We start from the raw sequence: 19329 nt of genomic DNA, 5'->3' as shown, positions 1-19329 counted from the left end.
AGAACATATTTGGATCGTATTTCACCCCTTAATTTTTTTTCAATTATATTTTACATTAAGAAAATAAAGCATGTTTTTGATCCATTAAGACTTTTAGCATTGTGACAAGCACGTTTCCCCATACATTTTTATTACTATAATACAAATTTTATTATAGGGTGGTGGGAGCTACATTCTCATTATCCATTTAATAAAATATTATTTAATTTGTAAAGTATTTGCAAATATTTAAGTAAATGAGACTTAAGTAATGAGATTTACAAAAAAATAAGTTAAGGGTACTTAATTGTTGTGTGCTTAAATTATGTCACACTGGTCCTAAAATTAGCTTTTTTTTTATATATGCAAAAATACAATCTATTTTTTTTTAACGCAACCTGGACTTATTTTTGTGAGATGAATTTACAAGGCAGGGTTTGGTTCTACAGTATAGTGGGCGCGAATATTGGATCACTAGAGTTTCCTTATATTATTACAAATAGAAAAGTTGCAGGCCCTTAATATCAGTTGCTTATATTGCAGAGAAACATATTAATGCCAGAACATCCATGCTGCGTAATCTGACAGATCATGTTGTTACAGTGCATTAACAACAAAGCAAAATGCAACACCAGAACTTGTCCATGACACACTACTGTAACTGCAAGTTCCCTTGCTTTCATAGAGGCCTTTTCTTGTCCATTTATTCCTGAGGAGCATGTCTCAACTAAAGGTTTTTATTTTGACTAGTGGTTCTTCTCAGCAGGTAGAGTTTGATGCGTGTGTGTGTGTGTGTGTGTGTGTGTCAGCTGTGAGTGCTGACAGCAGTGTCTGGCCCTCACACACACCACTCCAGCAGGGGAGCCCGACCGCACCGTACAGCATTTCTATATCAGCAGCACACTCAGTGTGCAGCCTCCACAACATTACACACACACACACACACACACACACACACACACACACACACCTCTAATAAAGAATACAGGCACCATCTAGTGCTTTCAATTGGCAAAGACTTATAAATACAAAAATACATATTGCACAAATCAAACTTCAAGATATAGGATCGATCTATCTATCTATCTATCTATCTATCTATCTATCTATCTATCTATCTATCTTTCTATCTATCTATCTATCTATCTATCTAAATTACTAAATTCTCTATTGAATAGCTAAATAAAGAACAGTATAGAGAACAGCTGTTTTACAAATTCAGACAGCAATATTTACAAAACAGAAGCAGTGTAACGTCCTAGAATAATCCAGCTTCTAAATAAATCTTACAGCTTCAGGTAGTGTAGTAACCAGCGAGAGTATGATGGCATATTTGATGAACTTTACATAGTCATTGAACTGAACTGAACTGAACTAAACTGAACTGAATGATCACCGAACTGACCTCAGCTGACCAATGACACTATTATCTTTTTAGAGCTACTGTACAGCAGAAATAATCTCGGTTTGCATCATTATTTTCTGTTTATCCATGTAAAGCTGTATTGTATAAAGGGCTTTATAAATAAAGGTGACCTGACTTGACTGACTTGCTGAGGGATAAACATCTCAATGTCTGAAGTGTGTCGAACACAGGCATGTAATGCTCCACTGAGGACAACCAAATGGATGGAAATGCCATTTTAACTAATAATTGTAAAGAACCCTTCACTTAAATACTGATATTATGTTTAACACTGCAAATGACTGTTATTTTTAGTGAACAAAAATCAAATAGTGTTGTCTGATTCTACAACAAATGACTCTCAGTTGATTATATTAAGTTCTGTCAAGTTAAAAATAATTTAAGATATTTTATTAACATAAATAAATGCAATATTTTTACATTATAAATAAATTATTTAATAAAGAAATGACATGACATATTTTACCAATAACTTTTTATTATTTAGCAATTACTGTTTTTATTATTATTAAATAGGCAATTTAGTTAGGCGATATTTTATGTAAGCCTGGCTGGCCTATATATTAATTATAGCAAACCTCACTCATCATTTTTACTAGGCCTACATCAATGATACTCCATCAATACCTTGCATTTTACTTTGTTCTTATTATTTTTAGTGTCAGCACATCTGCTATCACATTCATAATATACTGGTTTACTCTTTCTAAGCCCAAAGGAGTGTATGCACGTTATATTATTAACTTACCTTACACGGAGGTTACATTTACAGGATGGATTGTTCATTATTAGGCCTACTTAATATTATTTTTCTTATGCCCCCGACAACTGGTTTTAATATTCTGTACGTGGTCAAACTGTTTGTGGTCTATTGCAACAAAAACAAAAAGTACATTGAAAATGTAAAGTCTCACGAGATGTCGCGAGATTCCAAGAACCAATCAGAGACGCGTCTTCGTGTAAACGTACAGAAAACATGGCGACGATGTAGGAGAGCACTCTTACCTGAGTAGCCAAACACTTTTAGTGTTTAAACCAAATATCGCAAACGTTTTGCAGCTATTTCAAACAAGTTATGACTACTGAAGCTGTATTGTTCATATTAGTTCAAATAAACCATGACCGACAAGAGAAACATCACTGCGCGACATATATCAGATGCGAGAGAAAATCAGAGCAGAACTCTCAAACTTTCCCAGAGGAAAATGAAAACAAAGACTGGAATGATCGGACTCAAAAAGTCACAGTCTCCGTCGTATCACACTTCATACAGCTGTCGCAAAGGTAAGTAACGTTAAGTTTGTAAGACACCAGAACGCGTGACAACGCATCGGAAAGCAGATGTTTATCCTACAGAAGTAGCGTTAACTTACTGTTGAAGTGTCATGGTGCATTACCGTGCGACTGAACGATTTATGTATAATCTTATTTGCATGGCACTCCAGTGTGCTTCAAAGAATAGCGTTATTCTACAGTGGTGCATGTCCAAAAAACTCATGCTGCTACTTGTTAGTGTCCACGTGATTTTTTTTTTCATACAAAGTATAGTGTTGTTGACATTTTTATCTTAATTATCAGATTTTACAACCCCAAAACGTCGACCAAGAATCAGATTCAACGGTTGTTACAGCGGAGATTCGCCTAATGAGACTGAATCCCCGCAAGACATCATCTGGGATCCCAACTCACCCACGCAAAACGTGAATGGCAAGTGTGATCATGAAACTTACACTAGTCAGTATTTTCATTTTATTTTATTTTTTTCAAACTCTTGTATAGCGATTAGGGGTTGGTGGTATGAGCAACAATTTTGTGTTATGGCTTGTTTTTATTTTGTTTTTTTTTAAGGTCACAGTAATGATATATTTGAATATAGCTGTATTCTATGGAAATTAAATTAATTGTTTAAATATTAAATAACCATCTGGTAATGTCTATTACTGGACAAACTGATTTAATTCTCTATTTAAATCTCATTTGATTTTCCTATTCATTTTATGGAGGCAAAACAAAAAGATTTTTCATTACTAATGATGTGACATAAGTGCACCAACAGTTGCACATTACATAAAACTTAAAGTCGTTATGAAATAAAAAAATACACTATTTACTTTGTTAGCGCACATTACTATTCTTGTGGTGAACAATTAACCCATGCAAGTTAATACACAGAAAAAAATAGTTTGTTGTAATAATCTTTTATCAAAATCTAAAAATGTGCTTCCGCTCTGGAATGGCGTTCCCTCTCTGATGATGTCAGTTTGATGGCTTGGGTAGAATATCCTTAACCACTTTCCTCCAACCGTCAGTCTTCTATGAGCGAGAGATGGAGGTGCCGTAACATAAACCCTGCCCTCTCTTTAATATTGCGTTTGACTTGAAAATGTCACGACCACACTGAGTGTAAAGTCGGTTGCAACTTCCGGTTCACACTGACGTGAAGTTCAAAATTGTAAAATTACAAGCTTTTTACACCCCATCGTTGTATATTGTTGTATAAAATCCAACTTTAGATAAATTTGTAAGTGGATTTGCCACTGTGCATAATACCACCTTAAACAGATAAATGTCGCTCTCTTAATCAGTAGCAGTACTAAATATTTGTAACCATTCACAGGAAGAGGAAATGCGAAAGTCATTGAGATATCGGAAATTGTCAATAGGATTGCACCAAAAGTAAGTATTGAACAATATATAGCCAAATAAAATGGAAATGATGTATGTCATGGTAATGTTAATCTAACAGTTATTCTATGTTTAAGGTTGAGAAGTCTAAAGAAAGGGACTCGGTGCTCCAGTGGATTGGAGACAGTGCCATACCCTGCACTCCAGAGATCAGACAGCCCAGAGTCAGGAGAATCTCAGCACGGTACGTGTCGTCTAACCACTAACAGGCTCAACACTTAAAAGGTGCCATAAACCTTTTTTAGACTAGCATGCATACAATGTCTCTATTACCTGACAGGTGTGCTGCAACTGTATGACTCTCTTCACCATCTTTTCCCATTTCACCACTGGATCTGTGTTCGCAGTGACTTTGTGCGAAATAATGTGAATATTCTGAATGATTATTGTATCGTAATTTTTTGTTTTATTGTACCTCCGAGTCATTGAAAATTGAGTATCTGCCGATAACGAGTTCCGATCCGATACTTGTATTTTTCTAGTGATTAAGTTATTAAATTCAATCCACAGGGCCATGCACAGAGTTTCTCAGGGGGAGGAGCTCAAATGTAAAAAAAAAAGTCTATCACTTTAAAGTAATGTCAATATGACAACAAATACAGTATGTTTATATTATTTATATGTGCAATAGGTAGAAAAATTGCAACAAAAAGGAAAAAAATAAGTGGAGATAAGGTTATAAAACATGATCGCGTTGTCAATGCCAGTCTGTCAGTCATGTCCAAAGCTAGACGCAACCCATAGCAATGTGTCATAACATAATTGTAGCTGAGACTGTAAGAGTTTGGTTCGTGTTGTCAACATGGAGAGACGATGCTGTTTTCAGTGCTGCGAATCCACTTTAGCTGCTTTTCTACCGTCGGGCCAAACCGTTCTCTTTGCTTAAAACCGTTCCCTTCCGTGCTGATCCGGACCAACCGCTACGGATATGGTACCTTTCCCTCGTTTTCCACCTCTCTTTTAAATCCTTTACGGTGTGTGTCCACTGACGCAGAGTAAGTGCTTTCTATTAATTCCTATGGAAGCTCAATAGCTTGTTTTCATATGACGTCACGCCACTGCGTTGCCATGGCACGAAATGCAAATGGAGGGCAGGAAGTGATTTGCTGTATTTAGAAAGCACTATAACAAACTCAAAATGCCTATGTTTTGCGTCGTTTGTGGTTACTTAATTCGATCAAACCACAAGGAATTTTTATCGTGTACCAAAAGTTGTTGTTCATAAGGGGGGAAAATGCAAGAAATTGACCGAAAAACTCGGAGGAGCCGAATGGGAAAATGCCCGTGTGTGCAGTGATCACTTCGTCAAAGGTGAGTTAATACAACTTAAGTGGCTATGTTTGAGTAACGTGTAACGTTTCCGAACTTTGTAAAGTCAAAGAATGTCTGTAAGACGAGGTAGTTGCTGATATCTACCGCCTCGATGGCAGGAAAATCTTCCAATTTAGTTGAAAAATCGCTCCTCTTCATAACGTAAGGATCACGTCCAACACATGTTTGATTTTTTGTTTATATCTTTCTCTTGTAATAGCGTGTAAAGTAGTACAGTACGGACTTTCCTCCATCTCGTCCATTGCGCTCTTCACTCCCTGCCCTCCATCTGAATTTAGCGCGTCATCATAATCACGTGACTGAAACCCAGCTATTTAGGAATTAGCGGCAATTCAGGGGCGGCAATTGCTTGTTTTCCTACATCTTGAAACTTTCAGGTTTATAAATGGGGGTAATCTTTGAAGGATGAACAAATAATGTTTTGGTAATCATATTAAAAATAACATTTAAATATATATTTATATAATATTTGAGTTTTGAAGTGCAACATTAAATCCATGTTCATTCACGGCACAATGTTTCTCCTGGTTCCCACGTCAGCGCTGTTTGATCTAATAGAGATCTACGGTTAATAACGGAGAAATTTGAATGCTTCTCACTAGATCCCGCAGCAATGTTATTACTTCAGTGGCAAATTCAAATGTTTTCTTTATTGGATCTCTCAGCACAGTGTATCTTGATCTCGCGCTGCACAGATGTTGCTGGTCAGAACTGATAAATGGTCCGTTAAGCACAATATAATGAGTAGCGCAGTTTCGTTCCGCTTTCATTATGTTTCGTTTGCCATTTGATGTTGAGCAACGTTGTGGTGGTCGCGCCGTCGCGGATTTTGTCTGCAGGAAAAATGGTCCTAGGAATCGTTCGGTTTGTATGCGTACCGAACCGGAAGCCTCGTACCGAAACGGTTCAATAATTACGAATACATGTACCGTTACACCCCTAATTTACATATATCCGAGTCCTGATCGGGAGGTAACTTCCGATTCCGATCGAGTCTGAAACCACGTGATCGGGCCGGGACATCCCTAGTAATAATGCGCTTCATGGATTCTCGTCTGTGGAATGCGCCACTTCTGGTATTTTGCTGGTTAACTCAACACGGGTAAATTGCAATCGAGGATTTTTTCAAATCGATTACTCGACTTTAATCGAGGAATCGTTACAGCCCTACTACTAAATCTACTAAAGAGCAGTGAGTGATTTTCAATGTCTTTTGTTGATTAACATTAATGACACAAAGTGACATCAGCGTAATATTCCTGCTGCCATCTAAGACTGAATGCACTGATCCAATATACTGTTACACATGCAACTTATTCCCAACTGTTTATGTTCACATAAGACATAACCAACCATGTTTAAGTGAATACTCACCAAGCCAGGCATTTTGACATATTTCTGTGTGTATTTAACTGTTTAGGCAGCGAACCCGAAGCTCAAAGTTCACTTTTCTTGTCCGTGATCCACTCCGTCTTGGACCGCACAGTAAGCTAATATAACAGTTTCACTTTCGCAGCTTACTGCAGTTTTAATAACTCTTTTTTTTATCAAGCACGTCCAGCAGTTTAACAACAGTAGACTGCATTTTACGACAATCACTGATCTAGCTGATCTGGACGTCAAGTTTGTACTTTTAGGGAGGAAAGAATGCGCTGCGAAGGAAAGAAATGCGCTAAAATATCACAGCCCTAGTTTCTTGCTGTCATTGTTGTAGCGCTGCTGTCGTTGCAATGTATTATCTGGTAGAACTGCCAGACTGAAGCAATTTTAGCTGTGCATAGAAAAATATCACGTGTTTTGCGTCATACGATCGGCCTTTATAGAGACCACCGATCAAACTATATAAAGCTATTATCAGCCAATAACAATCGGCGCCCAATCAATCAGTGTACCATTATTGTTTTGGCATATACACTGATTTCAGAGATTTATGATTTTTCAGATTTACATTAATTCGCTATCTTTTTCCTTTAGGCAGAGCAGTGTTGAGGACCTTAAGAAACTTGCCAAGCAGTTTGACATCAATATGACTCGTCAGGACAAAGAGAAACAACAGGAGAGCACCGAAAAAAGAAATAAACTCAATAAACTACAAAGTGATGGTACAGCGACAACAGAAAAATCAACATCCATCCCGGTCTCGTTGGAACAACGAACTGGCTGCTCATCTCTAGCCCACCAGGAAGAGGAAGAGCTTCATGCGCTGTTTGATGGTCCCACTCAGCACGTAAGTGGGAGACTGAGCCCGCCATCAGCAAACTGCACACCAGAAAGCAGTGCTGAACCTGTAGCTCAGGCTGGACAGAGCTCAAGTTCTGCAGCAATCAAGAATGCTCCTGTGGACGCACCTAAAGCTACTGAGGCGAAGTTTGATGATGACTGGGAAAATGATGACCTTCTGAATGACACATTTATGCTGGAAATGACACAGAACCCAGTGTCTTTGAATGTAGCTCAGAAACCGAGCACTGCTCAGCCCAAGTCTTGCTCTAAGAAATGTAATTTTGAGGCCAAGGTTAATCCCTCTGTATCTAATGGCAGAAACATCTGTTTTGAAACTCAACAGAGCACCAGCAAAAGCAGCACCTTTACCAAGACACTCCCTGATGTCAAAACGTCTAATCGAAGCACTTTTAGTTTGAAGCCACCTGCTTCTGTCCAGAATCATACTACTGAGAAGCTGCTAAAGACTTCTTCACCTGTGAATCAAGAAAAACCGCAAACACAGCCATCCCAGGGTACAAAACAAGTAGAGCTTGATGGAATGACCAAAGATGGTGGAGTTTCAAGTCAGTCCTCTTCTGTTCAGTTTGATGGGGTTTCAGAGGAGGACATGAAGTCTCTGTTTGATTCCGATAGTCTGTGGAATGACGAAGACGACGATGATCTCCTTTTTCAGGCTTGCGATGATGTGGAAAAGTTATCGGCCAGTCAAGAACAGCAAAGACGCAGCGAAAAGTACAAAAATCTTGCACGTGACAAATCAAGAAGCTTTGCATCTAAAGCACCTTCCTCTTCTGACACCATTTGTTCTCAGGACATGGGCATCAACAGCAGGGGCCAACCACAAGAACCCACAAAATCCACACGCGTATTTGCTCGCTCAAACTCAGTACCGTGTACAAGTGGCAGCTCTGGATTTAAACAGGGCTACGGTGTGTTACCGACAACTAAAAGTTCCAGCTCTGTATTAGGGAGTCATAGTGCTCAGCACTATGGACATGCACAAAACAAACCGAATCAAGTGAAAAGTGCCTTAGGATCCAGGCCTGGTTCTGCCGGATCCATCGACACCTCAAAGACTGTTATGCCACACAGCGCAACAGTAGGGAATACTTCTAACTCCTGCCATTACACGTTCAAAAGACATCTGTCTGACTCCATGACACTAACCAACAAAGGTAAGCTTTGTACGCTGTGGCACTGGCACCTGCAGCACATTAGCTCTGAAATTGCATCATAGAATACTCCTACAGGAGATGACTGTAATAGGCAAGTTTGCTTAACCTGTTAAAAGAATAGTTCACACATAACTGAAAAATCTGTCATCATTTACTCACCCTCATGTTGAACCAAACCCGCATGACTTTCTTTCGTCCGTGGAAAATTAGGAATTTTTTTCAAGATTATTTACATTGCTCTTTTTCAATTCAACGAAAGCACAAACCAAAGGACCATAAAATTATCTTAAAAGTAGTCCAATAGATTTGTACATTATATGTATAGTACATTCCAAGTCTTTAACTGCTACAAATGTTGGTTAATGAACCATTTTTTTTTTATCAGCGAGAACAAAGATAACGGAAAATATGCATAGTGACGATAATTAAATACATTTTAATTAAACCATACTGTTTATGAAAATTACAAGAAAAAAAATAACACTGCAAGATATTAACATTGCACAGATACACTATATAGGCCTACTGTATTTGTGTGTGTGTGTGTGTGTGTGTGTGTGTATATATATGCAAGTAGGGATGGGACGGTATGAAAATTTCATATCACGATTTTATAGTGTCCAAAATAATCGTGATTATCAATATTATCACGGTTTTGTTAAAATGAGATGAAAGTGTTCAAAAAGAACTGATGCTCACACTGAAAACATTTCAACAAGTTTTATATTTGAAAATCAACAAACAACAAATAAATAAGCAGCTCTATGCACCTTTTTTTAAGCAAGATTATGCTGTTCAATAGCAACGCATTATTACACAGCGCACATCTATGCATCACAACGGAAGCGCGCTCTTGTTTCATTCAAATACAACTTGCCGTCTTGCGTCTCCGTTTTTGATTGTAAACAATAAATCAACTCTGATTTCATTTTCAATACAGAGTTTGCTAATATTGTTGTGATCATCTTGTCTGGACGATTGTTTTGTACGCTGTACAAAATGGATTTATAAACAGGCAAGATTTAACACATTAATCTCAATTCAATATGTCCCCGTAATTATGTGGTAAAAAAAAAATCGGTGTAATCTAGGGCTGCACGATATTGGTAAAAAATCACATTGCGATATTTTATTTTTCTGCGATATATATTGCGATATAAAAACAATTTCACCAGATTACTTAAATAGCTTTATTTGGAAAGAATGAATCATTCTAGAATGACTTGGGTGGTTTTGTCATGGAGTAAATCTGCATAGAAACTAATATTAATAGTATGTTAACTAATGTAGTTAACTAGACTTTAATAAATGGAACCTTATTGTAAAGTGTTTCTGATTTATGTCTCTTGAGTTCAGTGTTGGACAGATCAGTTGTTTTAACCATTCATTAAAGTGAATCGGTTCAAATGAGTCATTAGTTCGCGAATCGGACGTGTCATTAACGGACCACATCGCACAAGATTTGTCAACACAGAAAACATTTCATCACTGGATGAAATCCATCACTGAGTCAACTCAACTCAATTCATTAATATGCGCGAGGGAGGGAGAGCGAGAAAGACAGTTTGAAGACGGTGAGAGTGCGCGCGCGCGACCGGGGCTTTCACTCTCTCTGCTCGCTCTCTCAGTTAAACAAGCGCAGCAGTCAGTCTTTACATCAGTCACCGGTCAAACTTTGGCGGGACAAAAATACGCTTTAGAGGCTGACAGAAAACAGCGCGCAAGTTCCAGTCTTCTTGCGCTTTATGTTTAAACTGACAGGACTTGCAAATTGATAAACTCTCACATGATGGTTGAACTTTGCAATTAATCCACGAATCACAAGCGTTACGGGCCGGAGAGCTGCTGGCACGTTGCCTACTGATCAGGGGCGTAGAATTTAGTAGGGACGATAGGGACGTGTCCCTACCAATATCCAGTGACACTGATATATCCCTAGCAATAATTTCAATCAAAACTTTAAATATATTTATATATTGATGTCCCCGTCCCCACCAATTTCAAAATCAAACATACGCCACTGCTACTGATCATGAATCACCATCAACTACGATCCATACTTGACATCGTACATATCTGCGATGTGACTATCGTGGATGCGCACATCGCGATATCGATGTTAAAATGATACATCGTGCAGCCCTAGTGTAATCGGTGTACAATGAATCTGTACATTACTATCCCTTAAAATGTCACTCTTAATAATAGTCTGGTTTGAAGTTGTCCGTTCGTCTTTGGCTCAACTTGCTGCAAACTTTTCTTCGCGGAAGCTTCACGTCTATTTCAAGTGACTGAGATAAAATATTTCAACTCAACAACATTTTGTGCCCAATTATTTCCCAGACGTAGTTTTGGTATTGAGGTCAAAGTTAACTTGCCTTGCGTTCGCTATACAACAGTGGGTGATGGTCACACAAGACGACTCGGCAGATTTTAAGTGTTTCTATTGCAGCGACTTTTTGTTCGGCAGACAGGGTGACCATCCTCGATCAAGTTTCCCTCAGGACTTTTGTAAAAGCCAAAATATGACCACACCTCAGATTTGGTCCTCTTAAAAGGCTGGAAAATCTCCCGAGCACGGTCACTGCCTTCCGCCATTCCTTCTCGAGTCAAAACAAAACATTGCGCGCTGCGTCAGACTGTTGCTGGCTGGACAGGATTTACAGTGAGTTATTAAAATCGCGATACTCAAACACGGTTTTAATGATAATTAAATTTTAAACGATAATACTAACCGTCAGTTCATTTTATCGTGGTTTATCGTGAAACCGGTAATCGTCCCATCCCTATATGCAAGTAAAATATAGTAGTTTTAGGGGCTGTTTACACCGTTTTCAACTAAAAACTTAACTTTTAATGCGTTTTGGGTGCCTGAAAATGCAAACTTTTGAAAGCGGTCTCCGTTTAAGTCAAGTCATCTTCATTTATATAGCGCTTTTAACAATGGATTGTTTCAAAGCAGCTTTACAGAGATAAACATATAATTTAAGGTAACAGATTGTTTTGGCGTTATAGCGGTTCTTGAATAATGTTACTTCCAGCTAAAGTTAACTTTGATTGATTCACCTCCGTCGAAATGATCAGACTTTAAACGCGAACCTGTGATTAACGCTGACGGCGTTCACATGCACATTCAGAATTCTATAGTTATGTGCTTTTTAAAATATGTGCGCAGGTTTGTAATTCATACAACCCAGCCTAAACAAACTACTTTTCTTGCCTATAAATTTTGATACAGAATTTTGTTTTATTTTATCACTTCGGGGTACGCGAGCCGGAATTCACAACGCTTTATCTGTAGAGTGGGAAAGGGATCCTCCATAGGGAGAGGATAGTGGATACTTCAGCACTGCATTGTCATCGGGTCCAGGCAAAGCTCCCTCGTCAGATCTGGACACGGCCTGGATCCGGCAGGCTGCGGGAAAACCTCGGGATAAACAAAGACACTAATATTAGCGTAGATGCCATTCTTCTTATGATGTAACGAGTACATCTGGATTTAAGGGAAGTGTTCCCAGTTCCGGCTGACCTAATCTATGCAGCCTAACATTGAATTTATAGAAGTCTATAATGTATTATGTGTATGCTAGGTCAAAGAGATGTGTTTTTAGTCTAGCTTTGAACTGACAGAGTGTGTCTGCTTCCCGGACAATGGTGGGAAGACTATTCCAAAGTTTTGGTGCTAAATAGGAAAAGGATCTACCGCCAGCAGTCGATTTAGATATTCTAGGTATTATCAACTGGCCGGAATTTTGAGATCGCAATAGACGTGAAGGACTATAATGCGTTAAGAGCTCGCTCAAGTACTGCGGAGCTAAACCATTTAGTGCTTTGTAGGTAATCAACAATATTTTAAAATTTATACGATGTTTAATAGGGAGCCAATGCAGTGTTGACAGAACCGGGCTAATATGGTCATCTTTCCTGGTTCTGGTAAGAACACGAGCTGCGGCGTTTTGAACTAGCTGTAGTTTGTTTATTAAGCGTGCAGGGCAACCACCCAGTAGAGCATTACAATAATCTAGCCTTGAGGTCATGAACGCATGGACTAATTGTTCCGCATTTCCCAATGAGAGCATATGGCGTATTTTAGATATATTTTTAAGATGGAAAAATGCAGTTTTACCCTGTTTAAACAGCAAAAACACAAATCTCTGAAGACGCGGATCTGTGTCAATTGGGGATCGTTTTGATAATGATGTCGTCTGTACGCGAAAAACTTATCAGTATTAAGCATATCGTTGTCGTGTAAACGTACCCTTATTGTTACAATTAATCTAACCATGATCAGTAATTTTGGGAGGTCAATGACATTATTGGAGATGGGACACTAATGATTGACCACAAGTAAACTAAACTTGCTAGTGGGTTTAATTAACTTACCCAGATGTGTGCTATACATATGAGATTAATCAATACATTACAGGTTGCTTCTGCACAAAATTATGCAAAAGAACAAGTGAGTGTAAAGTTGAACTAAGTTACAAGGTAGTCAGAATGTGTAAGTCACATTATTTCTGTAACGGCACACTAAAATGGACAATGAACAACTGAACTAGGACTCACTATATTGTATTACAATAGTATACTCATCAGAACGCTGTGTTATCATGTAAATGCTGCTGCAATTTTAAATTAATATATAAAATGTTTGATTATTTGGTTTAATTATCATCAAATAAATGCTATTTTAGGTAAAGGATTACATCCATTTATTTCATCACTTACAAAATTAGGACAAAAAAAAAGTGATTATTAACTGAAAATATTGTCCTTGGCGTCACTCTTAAATCTTCTTTTCACTTGCACATATTCAAACATGGCTGTTCTTGAATGTTTGTGAGATACTCCAAAGCCGTTGGTGTCCGTATTTCAGTGCTTTTAGCGTTCTCTCAGAAAAGTTTCGCGTAGCGTTCACCCAAAACAGATTTCAGTAAGTTGTATTGTATCTTTCAACATACCTTCTGGTGGTCATTCATGTTTATTTTGTGTTATAACTAGTAGTAAAGCGAATTTACGACTTTTTTTTTTTTTTTTTTACTCCGCCCTACTTGATTATGTCCTTGGAAAAGAGCAATGAAAAACATTCTTCAAATATTTTTCCTTTAGTGTTCCTTTGCAGAAAGACATGAGGATGAGGAAATATTTTTATTTTGGGGTGAACTGTTACTTTAACTGTCACATTGGCTCTGACTGTCTTCTAATCTACTTGCTGTTATAGTAAAAGGGTGTAGGGAAAGTTTGAGTGCTGAATTAAACATTGACTACGTTTACATGCAGCCAATAACCCGTTCAAAACCGGGATATTAGCAATAACCCGGTCACGCACGGCCATGTAAACACCTGCAAAAACCCGAATATGCTCATATCCCGGATTTTAAAAACCGGGATATGATACCTGGGGTACCCCTTTTCTAACCCGAATTTTTGGTCATGTAAACGCGCATCGGCATATCCCCATAGTGATTTGTGTTCTGCGCATGTTCTAGTTCTGTAATCTTCAAGGAATCTTGGTCTTTTGAGTAGAGGAACTTCTCGGCGCATACAAAAACCCACGTGCAGTAACGTTATACCGGAAGTAAACATGGCGAGACGCAGCACAGCATACTTTTGGAGCGAGGTCAGTACCAGCACCAAAGCGCAAACAAAGGCGATCGCTATCTGCCCCGAACTATTCATTATCCGCGTGCTGCTGCTGTTGTTGTTGTCTTTGGATACAGGAAGAAGAATCGGAAATGACGCATAGTGCGTCTTAAGGTTGTCCGTACATCTTGACGCTAACCGTGCGTCGCCGTTTACATCGGGATATTGCAATTCCATGTATACAGGAGAAACTCTCTCTGCTCACCTAAACGGGTTATTCCTAATGTTTCAGAAACCCGAATAGTGACCTTAACCCGACCATAACCCGAAAATTGGCTGCATGTAAACGTAGTCACTGAAACTCCGAGATTACAATTCATGCTTTAAAAGTTTTACATGTCCCAGTTACATCCCACAGAACCGTAACCCAACTAGGGCTGTCACTTTACGTTCGAAAATCGATTGCACAATCGATTCGGACCAACCAACACAAGTTTCGAAAACGAAAATAAGGAATCGATTTTAACGGCCTTTTTTTTTTTACACCAAAAATGTGTTTTAGGTGGACAGATCAATACAGTATCAGAACATGTAGGATGCTGGAAAATAACAATGTCTTTTCTGCTAACCAAATTCGCTATTACTTCAATGCAAGTGAACAAGCGCGCCGTTATTTGTTGCTTAGTGACGTGTGTGTGTGTGTGTGTTCAAGTAAGCCAGAAATGCGCAGATTCTGTGCAATACGCTGTATTTTATATATCATGAGGACTCACGAGTTGCGTGTTTGCACTAAATCCGCGCAGATGGAAAATCGATTTTACAATCGATTCAATGAACACTTATGTCTCAAAAATCGATCAGGATTTTTCCACAAAAGTGACAGCCCTAAACCCAACTTTGTTTTGTTGTTGTTTTGCAGTTTTTATTTCATCCCATACGACAGCCAAATGTTCAGCTGCCGAGATTGAGAGGAAGAAACAGGAAGCGATTGCGAGAAGGAGATTACGGATGCAGGCTAGTCAAAAAGATGGAACCCCGACATAGGACACCACAGGGAAGCTTGGACTGTACTGAATGTCAGGGATGTTCTGGCCTGTAAAGAACTAAATTATGTAATTATGACACAGTAATGGTAGCAATGAAGCCTGGGAAGCATATAGCCTGGAGATCATATTTCAGTCCTTCAAATCCTAATTTAGAGTTGAACACTAATTTGTCTCTTTGAAGGAAATGTTACTTGAAGATTTCTCATGCTTTTCTGAATAATGTACTGCAGTGTCATATCTGTCTAACTGCCAAACTAAATGGCTAGAGTTACAAGAGAAAGCGATTTCTCGCACATTACGGTTCCGTTATTACAACCCAGTATTGTCAGTAAAATTTATGGCTGATGTCTGCAAGTCCTCACACTTTTTTTTTCTTTTTTTTCAAAATTTGATGAAGCATTTCTAACCATGTGTCATCTGAATCGTGAAAGAAAAGAAACAGACTTTGGATTATGCCTCATTAAATGCTGTTACAAATGTAAGGTCACTTTCCATTGGTCAGTATTAGGTCTAGTTATTAATGGGGAAAAAAATACTTGAATTTCCGTCTAAAGATCCTGGAGATCTTTTTTTTTCTTTTTACTTGTTGTCTTTGTTCTATATTTTTTTGTTAAACACAATTGTGTCAGTATTAAAAGAAGCTAACAAAGAAGAAGCAAAAGTTATAGTGTATTGTTGCTTCCAAAAGTCTCGAATAAAACATTGTGAATGTTGACTGACTGCAATCTTTGAGTCTCTATCAGTCTAATGACATATTGAATCGATAATTACATCCAGAAATAGCAGTTCATATGTCAAAACCTCATTCATAACTAATTACCTTCTTAATGTGTAATGCTCTTAAAATGTAATCTTTTAAAAATTACATTTTCTATGCTTATAATAAAAAATCCCATCCACACCTGGTTTATTGTGTGTCACAATGTTAGTCATTGTGTGCCTCGGGGAATGTCGGCATATCATTGGGATCCGGCCCTTCTCAGGTGGAAGCCACACAGGTGTGTGTGCGTGTTTGTACTCTGCCGGTCGAGGCGCAGCATAGCGTATTGTAGCCTAACCCCCCCTCCACCCCTCCTCTCCCGCACAATTACTGTAAATCAAATGCCACAGTAATTTGGCAAGAGGACGAGGACTTTTTTATTACTGTGATTATGGTTATGATGATGACTACAATTTATTCCAAGCAGATGATGAAAATGCTGGGCCCTACAGGTGTTGAGTTCATACAATATAGAAGTTGGTGAAGGATCTTTCTGTAATGTGGCATTATCAAGCTGCTGTGGAACAGAGTAATGGGTGTTTCTGTATTTTTGCGTCAAAAAATGGAGAGCAATTACTGATTATTGTGATGGATCCATGCCATGCAGCGAGAGCGTACTCTGGTATCAAGCTGTAGTAATTACGTCAAATTACTGTGTCTCGGTGCCAGATGCAATTTGCATTTCAGCATACTTGTTGGTTTGGGAAGAAACAAGATAACGGTTCTCAGACTAAGCAAGAAGGAAACTCTAACTGTAAATTAGTCCGGAGACTAAAATGTTCGTGAGCTGATGATAATATGGTGTCTTAAAGCTTAATGTACAGTGATGACATTGTGCTTTCTCAAAAACTAACAACACCTAATCCCTTTCACTCAATAGTGTCCAAGGTAGTGTCATGCCCCCACTTACCAAAGTCAATTCAGCCTGAGGGAGTTGACGAAAGCTCTGACAGTGTTATCTGTGCGTTAACAACATTAGGACACCGTATGGGTGAAACTCACCAAGTTTAAAGTTCCTTAGAACTTTGACGGCTTGGGGAATTATGGATCTTAAAAGGACAGTACATGCAAAAATGGTGTTTCTGTTATTCACTGTCATGTGATGCCAAAATGCTGTTGGAACACGAAAAGAGACATTTTGAAGAATCTTTATGCAGTGCTTTTCTATAAAATTACATTTTATACATTCATTTTGTACTTTCATTTAATCAAAATGTTATTTATAGTGGGAAAAATGTTCTTATCAACATGTTCTTCATACAAAAAATATATATATTTTAAGAACTTCGCTAAAATGTTCTTTTGGGACCTATGTATTGCTGCAAAAAAAACGAAAAAACAACAACTTTTGGAACCCTTTTTTTTAGGGTTGTTTTTTTAGTCACCCTCATGTCATTCCAAAGCTGTAAGATCTTCGGAACTCAAATGAAGATCTTTTTTGATGAAATCTGAGAGATCTGTTCATAAAGTGATCATGTCTCTTCATGAAATTTAGACTAAACCACTCAATTCATATGGATTAGTTTTACGATGTCTTTATGAACTTTTTGAAGCCTCAAAGTGGCAGTTGCGTAGCTGTCAATGGAGAGACAGAAATCTCGGATTTCATCAAAAAGATCTTCATTTGTGTTTCATTTTGTGTCTAACGGGTTTGGAATTACAAAATATATATATTTTTTCACAATACACCCTTTAGAGTGTATTTTTCTATAAAACTACAGTTTATTGACCAGAAGTGGGCCATAAGAAGCGTCTATATAAGGACTAAGAAGATGAAAATTGAGAAGATCATCAGTCAATTTAAATTTCAGTCTTCAGTCTTGTCCCACAAATCTTTCAAGTGACTTAAACGACATGTTCGCTAATTCTTACCCAGCTCTGTATTGTTATGGTGTCAGTAGTATAAGTAAATGGTATAAGTATAAGAATATGTGTACTCTTCCTCCATGTCAAAAGTTTGCTGACAAATAAAAGAGATCTGGGTGCAGGTAAAATGGTGAAAGAGTACTCATGTGTGTGTGACTGATGCCAAAATCATCATATCAAGTGAGCTTTTCTTTTTTGGTATTGAACACGTAAAGAAAACATTACACAATAGACAATTAGATGGTATTCCCATTTCCCATCCACTATGCCATGCTAGTTGTTGTCATAGCATCGTCCGTTGCAGATTACGACACAAAGGTATGACTAATACACAAAACAGCGGAGCGGGGGGGCACAGGGGGGCTCCAGTTGTCATCAAGCTAAATGAACTGTGAATATTTTCACAGTGCGTGTCATTAGCAGCTTAGATTTGTTTCAACAAGGCTTACCTGAGGGCTCTATTCATTGGCCCCCAGGTATGAACGGGCTAATGCACACACTAAAGCAGAGCCTTCTCCCCTCCACAGGCATCTCCAAACTGAAAGAAGCCTCATGTTTTCTCCATTATGAGAGCATTCCTGCACAGACAGGTCGGCCAGATTGCACAAGGAACATGCTGAATTCACTCATTTGAAAAGACCCTATAGCTGTTATTCTAGTATATTTTTGGAAACATTTCTAGGATATGACAAACCTGCAATTGGTTGAACAGTTTTTGATTCTAACGTTTGCCTTTGCTTTCTGGATGCATTCTGCAAATCTCTTTTTGGTTCCATATTATACATGAGTCATTGCTTCTGCATATATAACCTTTGGTTGCTAGTGTTGCGAGATATTAGTAGTCGATATGATTTGTGTGTTATATTCCAAGTCTTCTCTTGCTGAAAAAGAGCTTTAGCAGTTATGGAAATAATATACTTTAAAATAATGTGTGTGAACTGAATGTAATGTTTTCCGACACTTAATTGCATGTTATTCACAGTTAAATTAAAATATAGTAGTTTAAATGCATTTTAAATGCAAACAGTACTTAACTTATTTATATGTAATTTTAATAACTTTGTCTTAAAGTGATTAAAGTAAACTATCGAATGACCTGACAAGCATTTAAAGTAAACTTGAATGTAAATGCTTTAAAATGTACTTTAATATAAAACTTTTGATTTGACATTATTACAAAGTGCGCTTTTAAAAAGGGTACTTAAGTGTGTTAAGAAACAGTCACAAAAGTGTACTCTTACTTAAGTTGCC

General features: G+C 38.0%; 1 protein-coding gene and 1 long non-coding RNA gene across 2 annotated transcripts in view; one reads left to right on the top strand and one right to left on the bottom strand.

Annotated features, from left to right (window-relative positions):
* LOC130084380 (uncharacterized) overlaps positions 1-2214 on the bottom strand; it is an 83274-nt gene extending 81060 nt beyond the window's left edge. Inside the window, exon 1 of the long non-coding RNA XR_008806920.1 lies at positions 2154-2214. This is a non-coding gene — a long non-coding RNA (uncharacterized LOC130084380). The remainder of the gene's footprint in view (positions 1-2153) is intronic.
* A 147-nt stretch (positions 2215-2361) lies between these two features.
* Positions 2362-15995, top strand: etaa1b (ETAA1 activator of ATR kinase b). Its single transcript, XM_056249776.1, has 6 exons — positions 2362-2689; positions 2984-3116; positions 4027-4081; positions 4168-4274; positions 7397-8823; positions 15326-15995. Exons 1-6 carry the CDS (start codon positions 2524-2526, stop codon positions 15448-15450), a joined length of 2013 nt encoding a protein of 670 aa, XP_056105751.1. The 5' UTR covers positions 2362-2523; the 3' UTR covers positions 15451-15995.
* Positions 15996-19329: the final 3334 nt, after the last annotated feature.

The sequence above is a fragment of the Rhinichthys klamathensis genome, unplaced genomic scaffold, assembly GCF_029890125.1.
Source record: "Rhinichthys klamathensis goyatoka isolate OS25496 unplaced genomic scaffold, OSU_Roscu_1.1 h1tg000003l_1, whole genome shotgun sequence".
In the NCBI taxonomy this organism is placed as follows: Eukaryota; Metazoa; Chordata; class Actinopteri; order Cypriniformes; family Leuciscidae; genus Rhinichthys; species Rhinichthys klamathensis.
The sequence above is the reverse complement of the archived record's forward strand: the minus strand, read 5'-3'. Positions and strand labels throughout refer to the sequence as shown.

Excerpts from the sequence above, each read along its gene's own strand:
- etaa1b (XM_056249776.1), top strand. The coding sequence starts at position 2,524 with ATGACCGACAAGAGAAACATCACTGCGCGACATATATCAGATGCGAGA. Across the intron at positions 4,082-4,167 it reads TCAATAGGATTGCACCAAAA|GTTGAGAAGTCTAAAGAAAG; the intron begins GTAAGTATTGAA and ends TCTATGTTTAAG. Across the intron at positions 8,824-15,325 it reads CATGACACTAACCAACAAAG|TTTTTATTTCATCCCATACG; the intron begins GTAAGCTTTGTA and ends GTTGTTTTGCAG.